At 38.5% G+C, this 13,517-nt stretch overlaps 1 protein-coding gene across 2 annotated transcripts in view; it reads left to right on the forward strand.

Annotated features, from left to right (window-relative positions):
- Positions 1 to 13,517, forward strand: part of LOC126077130 (transmembrane protease serine 11F) — a 103,609-nt gene that overhangs the window by 68,412 nt on the left and 21,680 nt on the right. For both annotated transcript variants that reach the window (XM_049886162.1, XM_049886163.1), the window contains one exon: positions 6,052 to 6,116. In XM_049886162.1, the coding sequence (XP_049742119.1) occupies positions 6,052 to 6,116 (65 nt within the window). The remainder of the gene's footprint in view (positions 1 to 6,051; positions 6,117 to 13,517) is intronic.

Raw genomic sequence — 13,517 nt, forward strand, 5'->3', positions numbered from 1 at the left:
GAAATGTCTAAGAAAGAAAGAAAATTTTATTAGTTTGATAAGGGGCTACAGACAATAAATTCCCACTGGCCTACTCCTTCAGATTATTCAGGGCATAATCCTAGACCTTGCTTTTCTTTCCTCTGTTGCTCTGTGAATTATCTCACCCATTCCCATGATAGACATGACACGTTTGGCATCAAATAAGGAAAGCCTAATTAACAACCAAAGTAAAGGTAGGTGGATGGATGAAGGGGTGGATGGATAGGCAGATGGATGGGTGGAAGAATAAATGAATGAATGAACCAATCAATCGATAAACAGAAGACTGTTGGGAAAACGTAGGGATTCATCTGGCTGCAGATATAGCTGAATTCAAGGGCTCAAACAAATTCTTCAGGCTCTGGTTCTTTCTTTCCACTATTCTTCATGTGGCAAATAAGACAGCTAGTAGCTGCTCTAGATTCACATTTTCCCAAGTTATTAACTGAAACAGGAAAAGACAGTTTTCCAATAGTTCCTGGAAGAAAGTTTGGAGAAGCAATTTCATTGGTCAAATTTGGAACACCTACTCATCCCTAAACTAATCACTATTACCAAAAAGATGGAACTGTGCATGTAATGCTTGTGGGAGATGGGAAAAGGGGAAACGTTTTTCTCCATGAAAACCATATAGAATGAGTTCTCTATAGGAAATTGAGATTCTCTTAGCAGAAAAAAGGGGAAGTACTGATACTATTTGCCAGTCAACTCTGACTCGTAGAGACCCATGTGTGTCAGAGTAGAAGTGTACTCCACAGGGTTTTCAGTGGCTGGTCCTTCAGGTATAGATCACTAAGCCCTTGTTCTGAGGCACCTCTGGGTGGACTCAAAACCTACACCTTTCAGTTAGCATTCAAGCATGTTAAGCATTTGTACCACCCAGGGACTTTGGAAGTACTGATAGGTATACAATAATTTTAATTTGAAAAATTTCAGTCTCTAACCTAGGTTTCTCTGAACCCCTCACTTGTGAATTCAGTGGTCTACCTGACGTCTAAACTTGGATCTCTCACAAGCCTCTCAAAGTAATCATGTCTAAATCCAATTATTGAAAGTCACCTCCTCTCCCATTCTCTCATTCCTATTTTTCCCACTTAACAAATGACATCATTGTCCACCTAGTTTCCATAGCTTTATTTCCCTTATTCACATGTCTAATCCATCTGCAGGTTATGTTTCTACCTCCAAATTACTATCTTCATCCTAGACTTAAAAAAAGACTTAGCTAATATAATTCCTCCTACGGGTAATTCAGAGTTCTTACTGCTTCCACTTCATTGTCGTTAGTTGTCGTCAAGTCAGTTCAGACTTATGTGATTCCATGTGTGCAGAATAGAACTGTTTCATAAGTTTTAAGGCTGTGAACTTTTGGAAGCAGATCTCCAGGCCTGGTCTTCCAAGGCTTCTCTGGGTGGGTTCGAACCACCAAACTTTTGGCCCGTAGTTGACAACTTAACTGTTTGCGCCACCCAGGAACTCTACTCACACTTCCACTTTAGCCATCTGTAATATCTTGTCTACATTGCAACCAAAATGGTCTTTCAAGACACATCATGTTATTATTCTGCTTAAAACTAATAAATTGTACTTTCAATTGTACTAGGAATAATATCCAAGCTCTTTACCAAGACCTCTAAGGACCTGCATAGTCTGGTTCTCACTACCTCTCCAACTTTCACATTCCCCTCCTTTGCACATTCTGTTCCTTCTACCAGGAACATTGTACCTGACCCTACTCTTTTGCTGCTGAATCCTTCTCATCATTCAGACATCACTTAAATATCACCTCCTCAGCCAACCCTTCCCTATTATATACCTCTAGTCATTATCTGACATTACTTTATTATACTGGTTGCCTTTTCTAATTTTTTTATTATTGTCTATCTCTCTCTTCTGTGAGGACAAGACCACCCCTTTTTGTTCACAACTCTATCCAGTATCTGTCACAGTTCCTGGAACAGGAGATTCCTAATCAATTATGCTGAATGAACAAATGAATGACAAAAAAGTAAGAAGAAAAAAAGGTATATTGAAAGGGCTATCAGCATTTTTTTCTTCCCAATGTTTTTTTTCTTCCCAATGTTCACAATTAACTATAGCTACAGAATCAATCAATTAATGAAAATGTTACTGAGCACCTACTTTGTGCAAGGCTGTGCAGAATGCCAAGTACAGTTCTTTCCTTAAAGAAATTTATAATATAGCTTAAGCTTGGAAGTTTATGCATGGAAAACAATGTTGTTGTTAGTTGTTAAGAGCCATCGAGTTGATTCTGACTCATAGTGACCCTATGTATAACAGAATGAAACGTTGCTAGGTCCTGTGTCATCCTCACAATAATAGGTATGTTTGAGCCCATTGTTGCTGCCACTGTGTCAATCCATCTTGTTATGAGACTTCCTCAACAATACAAACTGAAAATTTAGATAAAAAATGATGTGATGATATGAGAGATGCCACAGTGCAACATATGATTGCCAAATGTGTGACTTGAACAATCAGTATTTGATGAGTTCAGAGGAAGGGAAAATCCATTTGGGCTAGCAGGACGGCTTCCCGGAGAGGAACAGGAAGAGGAATTTGTCAGTATATTTGCTCTCTACTGGTACGTGAATATTTGAGAGAAGCAGGAAATCTGTAGAACTTGCCTGACTTCTTTTCATGGGTGGGTCTGAAAAGGGATTCCCTAGCTTGTATTTAGAAATTGCTGATCTTCCTTGAGGACTTAATTTGCACACAGTTCCCAGCCAGAGGGAAGGTACAAGCTCAAGCTTCCTGATGACAGTAACCCGGCTCTTTAGTCAGAGGCACACTTACAGTTTCAAACACATCATTTTGTTTTTTTTTGGTACTGGAGTTCACACCAAGGACTACAATCGATGTTTGATTTTAAGGTTTTTTTTTTTTTTTTCATTTTACCATAAGCTTAGACACTTGGTTGTTGTCGTTCGGTGCCATTGAGTGGGTTCCAACTCATAGTGACCCTATGTACAACAGAACGAAACACTGCCTGGTCCTCGGCCATCCTCATGCTTATGCTTAAGCCCATTGTTGCAGAAACTGTGTTAATCCATCTCGTTGAGGGTCTTCCTCTTTTTCGCGGACCCTGTACCAAGCATGATGTCCTTCTCCAGGGACTGGTCCCTTCTGATCACTATCCTGTTTTAAATGGAATAGTAACTAGTATAATTATTTACTCTTTGGTTTGGACTGTACAAAGGGAAGAAAAAACTTAATTTTGTAGTTTGGACTAAGTATTGCAGTACTGAGTCCTGAGAAGCAAAATAAAACGAGTTAAAGTTCCCCAGAAATTGGTCACAATGATGATTAGGTGTCTGAGAGGAGAAAGTTCTCTTAGCCCAGTTAAACTTAAGAAGAGAAAGCAATCTCCCAAGAGGTTATCATTTATGAGGTTTCGATTCAGGGAATAGAAACTATGTTTAGGGGCTTCTTTAAGAGTTTCCTACCCTCAAGACCTTCCTTCTGCCACCAACTGAATATCTGTCTTCAAGTATATGAGTAACCCCTGGTGACAAAGTGATTAAGTGCTCAGCCGCTAACCGAATAGTTGGAGGTTCAAATCTACCAGCCACTCTACAGGAGAAAGATGTGGCAGTCTGCTTCTCTAAAGATTTACAGCCTTGGAAATACTGTGGAGGTAGTTCAGAATCTACTTGATATCAATGGGTGGGTACAGGTTTGTCAATGTCGTCCTATGATCAGTGCTTAAAGGTTCAGAATCTATAGTTAGATTTCCTGGGTTTTTATCCCAGCACCATCATTTACTATGCCACTTCAGACAAGTTTACTTAAGTGCCTTGGGCCTTCTTTTCTTTATCTATGAACTGGGACTGATGATAATAGTACTTTCCTCGTAGGTGGTATAAGTTGAAACAAAGGAATTTACCCAATGCCTTAATCCACCCATTTTTTAAAAATAGAGTGGACTCATCATGAGGTCATGGTATTGTTAATGTTATAGTTTGAATAGATTATTAGTAACTTCTTATACTCTGATATGATACAATCCTGATCCTTCCCCCAAGTACCATCATATGTACAAGTTCAAAATTTCTGAGGACATTTATTTGAAATGCTGAGACCTTAAAATCAGATTTTCTCCCTATTCCTTGAGAAACAGAAATAAGCTCAGATAGCTTAGTGAAATCAGAAGTAACATAACTCAGAATTGACCCAAAGCACTGAAACACCTATCTATACAGGGTCACCACCGGGGTCTTTGGGATCTCACCTTGTATCAGATGCCCAGGGATTTCTACCTAAGTTGGTCATGTGATTTTCAGCTAAAATAAAATTATGTATTATCATCTTTTTTCTGTTACCCTATTGTTGATTCTTAATTGATTTACTCCATTATTCATCCATGTATTTATTCACCAAACATGCATTAAATGTTTACAGCTTGCCAGGGAATGTGCTGAGCACTGGGGATTCACAGATATATAGGGCACACTCCTTGCCCTCACAGGGTCCTTGGCTCACAGAGCCCAGAAATGGAGAAACACCATTGTAAACTAGTTTGATAATTGCGGTAATAGAATCAAGTGCAAGTTGCTTGGATATCCCAAAGGAAGGAGTGTTCAACTTTGTTTGAACAGGAAATCAAAGATAATTTAGTTGTCATTGGAGTTTCTCAAGAATAACAGAGTTTTCAATAAAGATATTTGCCTGAGGAGTGTATTCTAGGAAGCGGGAAAATAATGTGCAAAGGCAAAGAGGTGTGAACCATTCTAGTGTGATTAGGAAAGAGCAAGTAATTAAGTAGATAAAAGAATAGGTTTTGGAAGAGGGAGCATGGGCCAAAGACGGGATCAGATTGTGAGGCTCACACTGAGGTGGATATAGGCATTATCTGTAAGCTATAGGGTTTTTATAGGGAGTTTTGAAACAGGACTATAATATATTCAGGTTTACATTTTAGAGATATAACCCTGGTTGCTAACATTGTTGAAAAACAACTGAAGGGAGGAAAATGGGACAGAATTACATAAGCGTGCAGTTAGGAGACTACAGCAAAGGCCTTGGCACAAGTTGCTGAGGACTTGATCTTAGACTACAGCAGTGGAATCGAAGGAAGGGATGTGGTTCAAATATTGAGGAGGTAAAATCTGCTAGGTATTCTTACAAATTTAGTGGAGTCAGGGAGTGGAAGGAAACTGGTGATGGCGGTGGTGGGACAATAGTCTCTCTCCCCAGAGGATGTAGTAATGAAGTGGGAGGAGCTTTACCTTAGATGTGGACCTCATATAAACTTAACGAACCTATAATTTCTGAGTTCTGGCTCTCAGTACAATGTTTTTTTTACTCCAAGTCACTACCTCAACAGTTAGATGGACTCCCTTTTGGGAATCGAGTCCTTATAAGGAATTAGTTCGCCCAGCATCCAAAATTCTTCAATGGCTCATACTGGGAAAGCTGAGTAAGAAAATGCTGATCGTATGGTGTGTGGTGAAACTTATTTCCAAATCTATGACCAGTTGTGAATGCCTGCATTTCATAGAGAGATGACTACATGTAAGGGTGTTGGAATCACAGTACAGATTTTGTGATGTATTATGTCAAATGATCTAGTATTGGTATAATCATTAAAGAAATAAGCAAATCGATATCAATAGTAGAAGAGATGCCATAGTCAGAAGTGAATGCAGCAAATTTACAGTGGGCTTTCTTAGAAAGATAAAGATGTTACCTTAAAAAAAATAGCACAAATCCTTTAGTTCATTTGACAATAATCAAAACCGAAATTATCAGTAGTTTACTACATGCTCCATAAGGTATTAAATGTGTGATATACATTATTTCATTGAATCCTTAAAATAACTCTATGCAGTAGTATTGTTGTTATCCCTTACAGATGATTAGCAAAATTTAATAGATTTTGTCTTACCATTGTGAATAAGCCATTTACATGTCTTGAAATAAACTGAAATCTTTTCCTTTGCCTCAAGTCTTTATCTAAGACAGGGAGTATCATTTTTCTTAAGACTAATATATTTTCTTTTTAATCAGATGTCCAGGATATTTCAACGTTCTGCAGAAGGTCGGTTTATCAAATCTTATGTTGTCAAACTAAAGTAAGTGAACTTGGTTTTCAACTTTAAACCAATACTGTTAACATGACAAAGACAGCTGGCCAGCTCCCCTAATGGCCTTGTGTACATGGAGCAACACACAGATTTCATAAATACTGAGTAGTCCAGTTTACACTACCTAACCATTTGCCAATCACAATGGAAGGAGCAATCTATGACAAAAGAGAATGCCAGTTACTACATGGGTGGCGGAGGGGGGGAGGGAGGAGTAAGAGGGGAATATGCTCTGTGAGAGCAAAAAGGTGAAAAAAAAATAAAGAGGAGGGATGATGCTAAACCCTCACCCTCCTAGTACTGCTGCCCCTTAGGCTAGGAGCTAAGTAGAACTTACACCAGTTCCATTTGATTGTTCTCATTTTAACCTACACAACAATCAGACTATGATTTTTTCTGTATTACATCTTAATCATTATTTTTAATGCCTCTTTATTCTGATGCTCTGGTGAAAGTTAATATACATAAGTCGAACATGGAGATATTGTCAGAAACTTAAATAAATTAATAGAATCCATCCCGAATATGCTTTTTAAATGATTTCCAAAAAGGTTGGCATTTACTGGCATATATAAATTATAATTCCACCACATGTCTATCAGTTTGTCGTACTGTGGTGGCTTGCATGTTGCTGTGATGCTGGAAGCTATGCCACCAATACTTCAAATACCAGCAGGGTCACCCATGGTGGGCAGGTTTCAGCAGAGCTTCCAGACTAAAACATGAAGGACCTGGCAACCTCCTTCTTAAAAAAAAACTAGTCAGTAAAAACCTTGTGAATAGCAGTGGAATATTGTTTGATACAGCACCACAAGATGAGCCCCTCAAGTTGGAAGGCACTCAGAATATGACTGGGGAAGAGCTGCCCACTCAAAGTAAAGTCAACCTTAATGACATGTATGGAGTCAACCTCTCGGGACATTCATTTGCCGATGTGGCACAACCCAAATGAAAAGAAACAGCTGCAAATATCCATTAATAATAGGAATGTGGAATGCCCAAAGATGAATCCAGGAAAATTGGAAGTTGTCAAAAACGAGATGGAGTGCATAAAGATCGCTATCCTAGGCATTAGTGAGCTGACATTCACTGGTATTGGCCATTTTTAATTGGACACTCATATGGTCGGAAACCCTGGTGGGGTAGTGGTTAAGTGATACAGCTGCTAACCAAAGGGTCAGCAGTTCAGATCTGCCAGGTGCTCCTTGGAAACTCTATGGGGCAGCTCTACTCTGCCCTATAGGGTCACCGTGAGTCAGAATGGACTCAACGGCACTGGGTTTTGGTTAATCACATGGTCTGTTATGTTGGAAATGACAAATTGAAGAGAAATTACTTCGTATTCATCATCAAAAAGAACATTTCAAGATCTATGTTGAAGTACAATGCTGTAAGTGATAGGATAAAATCCATACACCTGCAAGGAAGACCAGTTAATATGAATATTATTCAAATTTATGCATCAGCCACTAATACCAAAGATGAAGAAATCAAAGATTTTTACCAACTTTTCCAGTCCGAAATTGATCAAATATACAACCAAGATGCACTGATAATTAGTAGTGATTGGAATGCAAATGTTGGAAACAAAGAAGAAGGATCGGTAGTTGGAAAACATGACCTCGGTGATGGAAATGACACTGAAGATCTCATGACAGAAATTTGCAAGAGCAACAACTTATTTATTGCAAATACCTTTATCCCACAACACAAACGGCAACTATACCCATGGAACTAGCCAGATAGAATACACAAGAATCAAATTGAATACATCTGTGGGAAGAGATGATGCAGAAACTCAATATCATCATTTAGAACAAGGCCAGTGGCTGACAGCAGAACTGGCCAGCAGTTGCTCACATGTCAGTTCAAGTTGAAGCGAAAGAAAATTAAAACAAATCCTCAAGAGCCAAAGTACGACCTTGAGTATATAGACATGAATTTAGAGACCATCTCAAGAATAGATTTAACAAATGGAACTCTAATGACCAAAGGTGGAAAGACATCAAAGACATCATAAATGAAGAAAGCAAAAGGTCGTTAAAAAGACAAGAAAGAAAGAAAAGGCCAAAATGGATGTCAGAAGAGACTCTGAACTTGCTCTTGAATGTAGAGTAGCTGGAGAATGGAAGAAATGATGAAACAGAAGAGCTGAACAGAAGATTTCAAAAGTAAGCTCAAGAAGACAAAGTAAAGTATTATAATCCAATGTGCAAAGATCTGGAATTAGAAAACTAAAAAGAAAGAACAAACTTGGCATTTCTCAAGCTGAAAGAACTGAAGAAAAAATTCAAGCCTTGAGTTACAATATTGAAGGATTCTAAGGGCAAAGTATTGAACAACACAGGGAGCATCAAAAGAAGATGGAAGGAATACCCAGAGTCACTGTACCAAAAATAATAGGCCTGCATTCAACCATTTCAGGAGGTAGCATATGATCAAGAACGGATGGTACTGAAGGAGGATGTCCAAGCTGTACTGAAGGGATTGGCGAATAACAAAGCTCCAGGAATAATCTTCCAACAATTGGATGCAATCAATGCCAGAAGCGCTCACTCATCTATGTCAAGAAATTTAGAAGAAAGCTACCTGGCCAACTGACTGGTAGAGAGCCACATTGGTGCCCATTCTGAAGAAAGATGATCCAATGGAATGTGGAAATTATGAAACAATATCATTAATATCACACACAAGTAAAATTTTGTAAAAGATAATTCAAAAACAGTTGCAGAAGTATATCAACAGGAAACTGCCAGAAACTCAAGGCAGACTCAGAAGACAATGTGGATTGATGGATAACATTGCTGATGTCAGATGGATCCTGGCTAAAAGCAAGATACCAGAAAGATGTTTACTTGTGTTTTATTGACTATGCAAAAGTATTCAACTGTGTGGATCATAACAAATTATGGATAACATTATGAAGAATGAGAATACTAGAATACTTAATTGTGCTCATGAGGAAGCTGCACATAGACCAAGAGGTAGTTGAGCAGAACAAGGGAATACTGAGTGGTTTAAAATCACAAAAGGTGTACATCAGGGTTATATCCTTTCACCAGACTATTCAATCTGTATGCTCAGTAAATAATCCAAGAAACTGGACTATATGATGAAGAACATGGCCTCAGGATCAGAGGAAGATTCATTAACAACCTGAGATGTAAAGATAACACAACATTCCTTGCTAAAAGTGAGGAGGACGTGAAGCACTTACTGATGAAGATCAAACACTACAGCCTTGAGTGTGGATTACACCTCAACATAAAGAAAACAGAAATCCTCGCAACTGGACCAATAAGCAACATCATGTGGAATGGTGTAAGACCAGGCAGTGTTTTCTTCTACTGTACGTAGGGTCATTATGAGTCGGAACTGACTCGAGGGCGCCTGACAAAAGAAAAACAATATATTATAGTTTATATATATATATATATATACACCTAGTTTTCAGCCACTCAAAAAACCTTTTTTATGCATATTTCAATCTAGATTCAACAGTGCAATAGAAACATGTATATATGTATATATACTTGTTTCCTTCACTCGTTCTTTTCTCATGGCAAAGTAAATATTAAAAAAAAAAAAAATCTCATTGTTGTCAAGTTGGTTCCAACTGTTGTTGTTGTTGTTGTTAAATGCCGCCAAGTAGTTTCCAACTCATAGCGACCCAATGTACGACAGAATAAAATACTGCCCAGTCCTGTGCCATCTTCGCAATCATTGTTATGCTTGGGCCCATTGTTGCAGCTACTGTGTCAATCCATCTCTTTGAGGGTCTTTCTCTTTTTTGATGACCCTCTACTCCACTAAGCATGAGGTCCTTCTCTAGGGACTGATCCTTCCTGATAACATGTCCAAAGTATGTGAGACATAGTCTTGCCATTCTTGTTTTAAAGGAACATTCTTGTTGTATATCTTCCAAGACAGATTTGTTCATTCTTTTCTCAGTCCATGGAATAGTCAATATTCTTTTCCAAAACCACAATTCGAAGGCCTCAATTCTTCTTAGGTCTTCCTTAGTCATTGTCCAGCTTTCGCATGCATATGAGGTGATTGAAAACACCGTGGCTTGGGTCAGGCACATGTTAGTCCTCAGAGGGACACTTTTGCTTTTTAACACTTTAAAGAAGTCTTTTGAAGCAGATTTACCCAATGCAGTGTGCCTTTTGATTTCTTGACTGCTGCTTCCATAGGCTTTGATTGTGGATCCAAGTAAAATGAAATCCTTGACAACTTCAATCTTTTCTCCATTTATCATGATGTTGCTCATTGGTCCAGTTGTAAGGATTTTTGCTTTCTTTTTCTTGGGGTGTAATCCATACTGAAGGCTGTGGTCTTTGATTTTCATCAGTAAGTGCTCCAAGTCCTCTTCACTTTCAGCAAGTAGGTTAGCATAATGTAGATTGTTAATGGGGGGTCTTCCACTTATCCTTATGCCATGATCTTCTTCATATAGTCCAGCTTCTCAGATTATCTACTCAGCATCCAGATTAAATAAGTATGGTGGCATGTACAGTTTCCTCATGAGCACAATTAAATGTTACGGAATTCCCATTCTTTGCAATGTAATCCATAATTTGTTATGATCCATAGTCGAATGCCTTTGCATAGTCAATACAACACAGGAAAATATCTTTCTGGTATTCTCTGTTTTCAGCCAGGATCCACCTGACATCAGCAATAATATTCTTCATTCCACATCCTCTTCTGAATCCAGCTTGAACTTCTGGCAGTTCCTTGTTGATGTACGGCTGCAACCGGTTTTGAATGATCTTCGGCAAAATGTTATTTGCATGTGATATTAATGATATTTGTTGGATAATTTCTGCACTCAGTTGGATCACCTTTCTTTGGAATAGACATAAATATGGATCTCTTCCAGTTGGTTGGCCAGGTAGCCATCTTCCAAATTAGCATAGATGAGTGAGCACTCCCAGTGCTGCATCTGTTCGTTGAAACATCTTAATTGGTATTCCGTCAGCTCCTGGAGTCTTATTTTTCACCAATCTCTTCAGTGCAGCTTGGACTTCTTACTTCAGGACCATCAGTTCCTGGTCATATGCTACCTCCTGAAATAGATGAACATTCCTTTTGGTAAAGTGAATCTGTATTCCTTCCATCTTCTTTTGATGTTTTCTGTATGCTTTAATATTTTCCCCATATAATCCTTCAATATTTTAACTCGAGGCTTGAATTTTTTCTTCGGTTCTTTCCACTTGAGAAAAGTGGAGCGAGTTCTTCCTTTTTGGTTTTCTATCTCTACCTCTTTGCACATGTCATTATAATATTTCATTTTGTCTTCTCAAGCTGCACTTCGAAATCTCCTGTTCAGCTCTTTTACTTCATCATTTCTTCCTTTTGCTTTAGCTACTTGAAGTTCAAGAGCAACTTTCAGAGTCTCTTCTGACATCCATTTTGGTCTTTTCTTTCTTTCCTTTATTTTTAATGACCTCTTGCTTTCTTCACGTATGATGTCCTTGATGCTATTCCACAACTCATCTGCTCTTCAGTCATTAGTGTTCAATGCATCAAATCTGTTCTTGAGATGGTCTCTAAATGCATGTGAGATATATTCAAGGTCATACTTTGGCTCTTGTGAACTTATTCTAATTTCCTTCAGCTTCAACTTGAACTTGCATATGAGCAATTGATGGTCTATTCTGCAGTCAGCCCCTGGCCTTTTCTGACTGATGGTATTGAGCTTTTCCATCGTCTCTAACCCAGATGTAGTTGATTTGATTCCTGCGTATTCCATCTGGCAAAGTTCATGCATACAGCTGCCATTTATGTCGTCAAAAAAAAAGGTATTTACAATGAATAAGTCGTTGGCCTTGAAAAATTCTATCATGTGATCTCTGGCATTGTTTCTATCACCTAGGACATATTTTCTAACTACTGATCCTTCTTCTTTGTTTTCAACTTACCCATTCCAATCACCAGTAATTATCAATGCATCCTGATTGCATGTTCAGTCGATTTCAGACTGCAAAAGTTGGTAAATGTCTTCAACTTCTTCATCTTTGGCCTAGTGGTTGATCCATAAATTTGAATAATAGTCATATTAACTGGTCCTCCTCGTAGGCATGTGGATACTATGCTATCACTGACAACATTGTATTTGAGGATAGATCTTGAAATGTTCTTTTTGACTATGAATGCAATGCCATTCCTCCCCAGTTTTTCATTCCTGGCATAGACCATAAGATTGTCTGACTCAAAATGGCCAATTTCAGCTCACTAGTGCCTAGGATATGGATGGATGTTTATGTGTTCCATTTCATTTTTGATGATTTCCAATTTTCTAGATTCATACTTCATACATTCAAGGTTTCAATTATTAATGGATGTTTGCAGCTGTTTCTTCTTATTTTGAGTCATGTCACATTAGCAAATGAAGATCCTGAAAGCTTGACTCCATCCACATCATTTAAGTTGACTTTACTTTGAGCATTCAGGTCTTTCTCAGTCGTGTTTTGAGTGCATTTCAACCTGAGGGGTTCATCCTCAGACACTATATCAGACAATGCTCCACTGCTATTCATAAAGTTTTCACTGGCTAATTATTTTCAGAAGCAGACCACTGGGTCCTTCTTCCTAGTCTGTCTTAGTCTGGAAGCTCTGTTGAAGCCTGTCCACCATGGGTGAACCTGCTGACATTTGAAATACCGGTGGCACAGCTTCCACATCGCAGCAACACACAAGCCCCCACAGTAAGACAAACTGACAGACACTTGGGGAAGAATAATCTGCAAATTCAAATAACTTCCTCATCGGATTTCCAAGGCTGTAAATCTTTAAGGAAGCCGACTGTCATATCTTTCTACCCTGAAGCTGCTGGTGGGTTTGAATCACTGGCCTTTTGGTTGGCTGCCAAAAGCTTTAATCACCATGCCACCTGGGCTCCTTTAAGTGAATATATTTACGGTTAAAAAGCTCATGCCATTTCTTTCCCTCCCACTCCCTTTTTCCTTTTTTTCTTTCAAATAAATTAATTCTCAAAAATCTGCTTGAGACTCTCTAGCCCTACAAATCACAGTATAAATTTACATATTTGATCATTGTATTAGATGGTTTCCTTTAAACTCTGCTTTCTCTAATTATTTATTTATTAAACACATATTAACTAAGCACCAAACCCCAAATATGGGTGGTTTACCACCATAAAGATTTATTTCATTTTCATGGCATAAATCAAAGATAGTCAAAGGTGGTGGCAGGGAGTTTTGTTGCTGTTCGGGATTGTGGAATGGAATTTTCCACTTTACCTTCTGCCAATTGTTGGCATATAAGGGCAGAGTGAAAGCATGGAAGATGATATGAGAGGAGCTAGGCCTAGAAGCAGGGTATATCATTTCTACCACACCCCAGCAGCTTGTGTTTCAATAG

Source organism: Elephas maximus, chromosome 5 (assembly GCF_024166365.1).
Source record: "Elephas maximus indicus isolate mEleMax1 chromosome 5, mEleMax1 primary haplotype, whole genome shotgun sequence".
Classification (NCBI taxonomy): Eukaryota; Metazoa; Chordata; class Mammalia; order Proboscidea; family Elephantidae; genus Elephas; species Elephas maximus.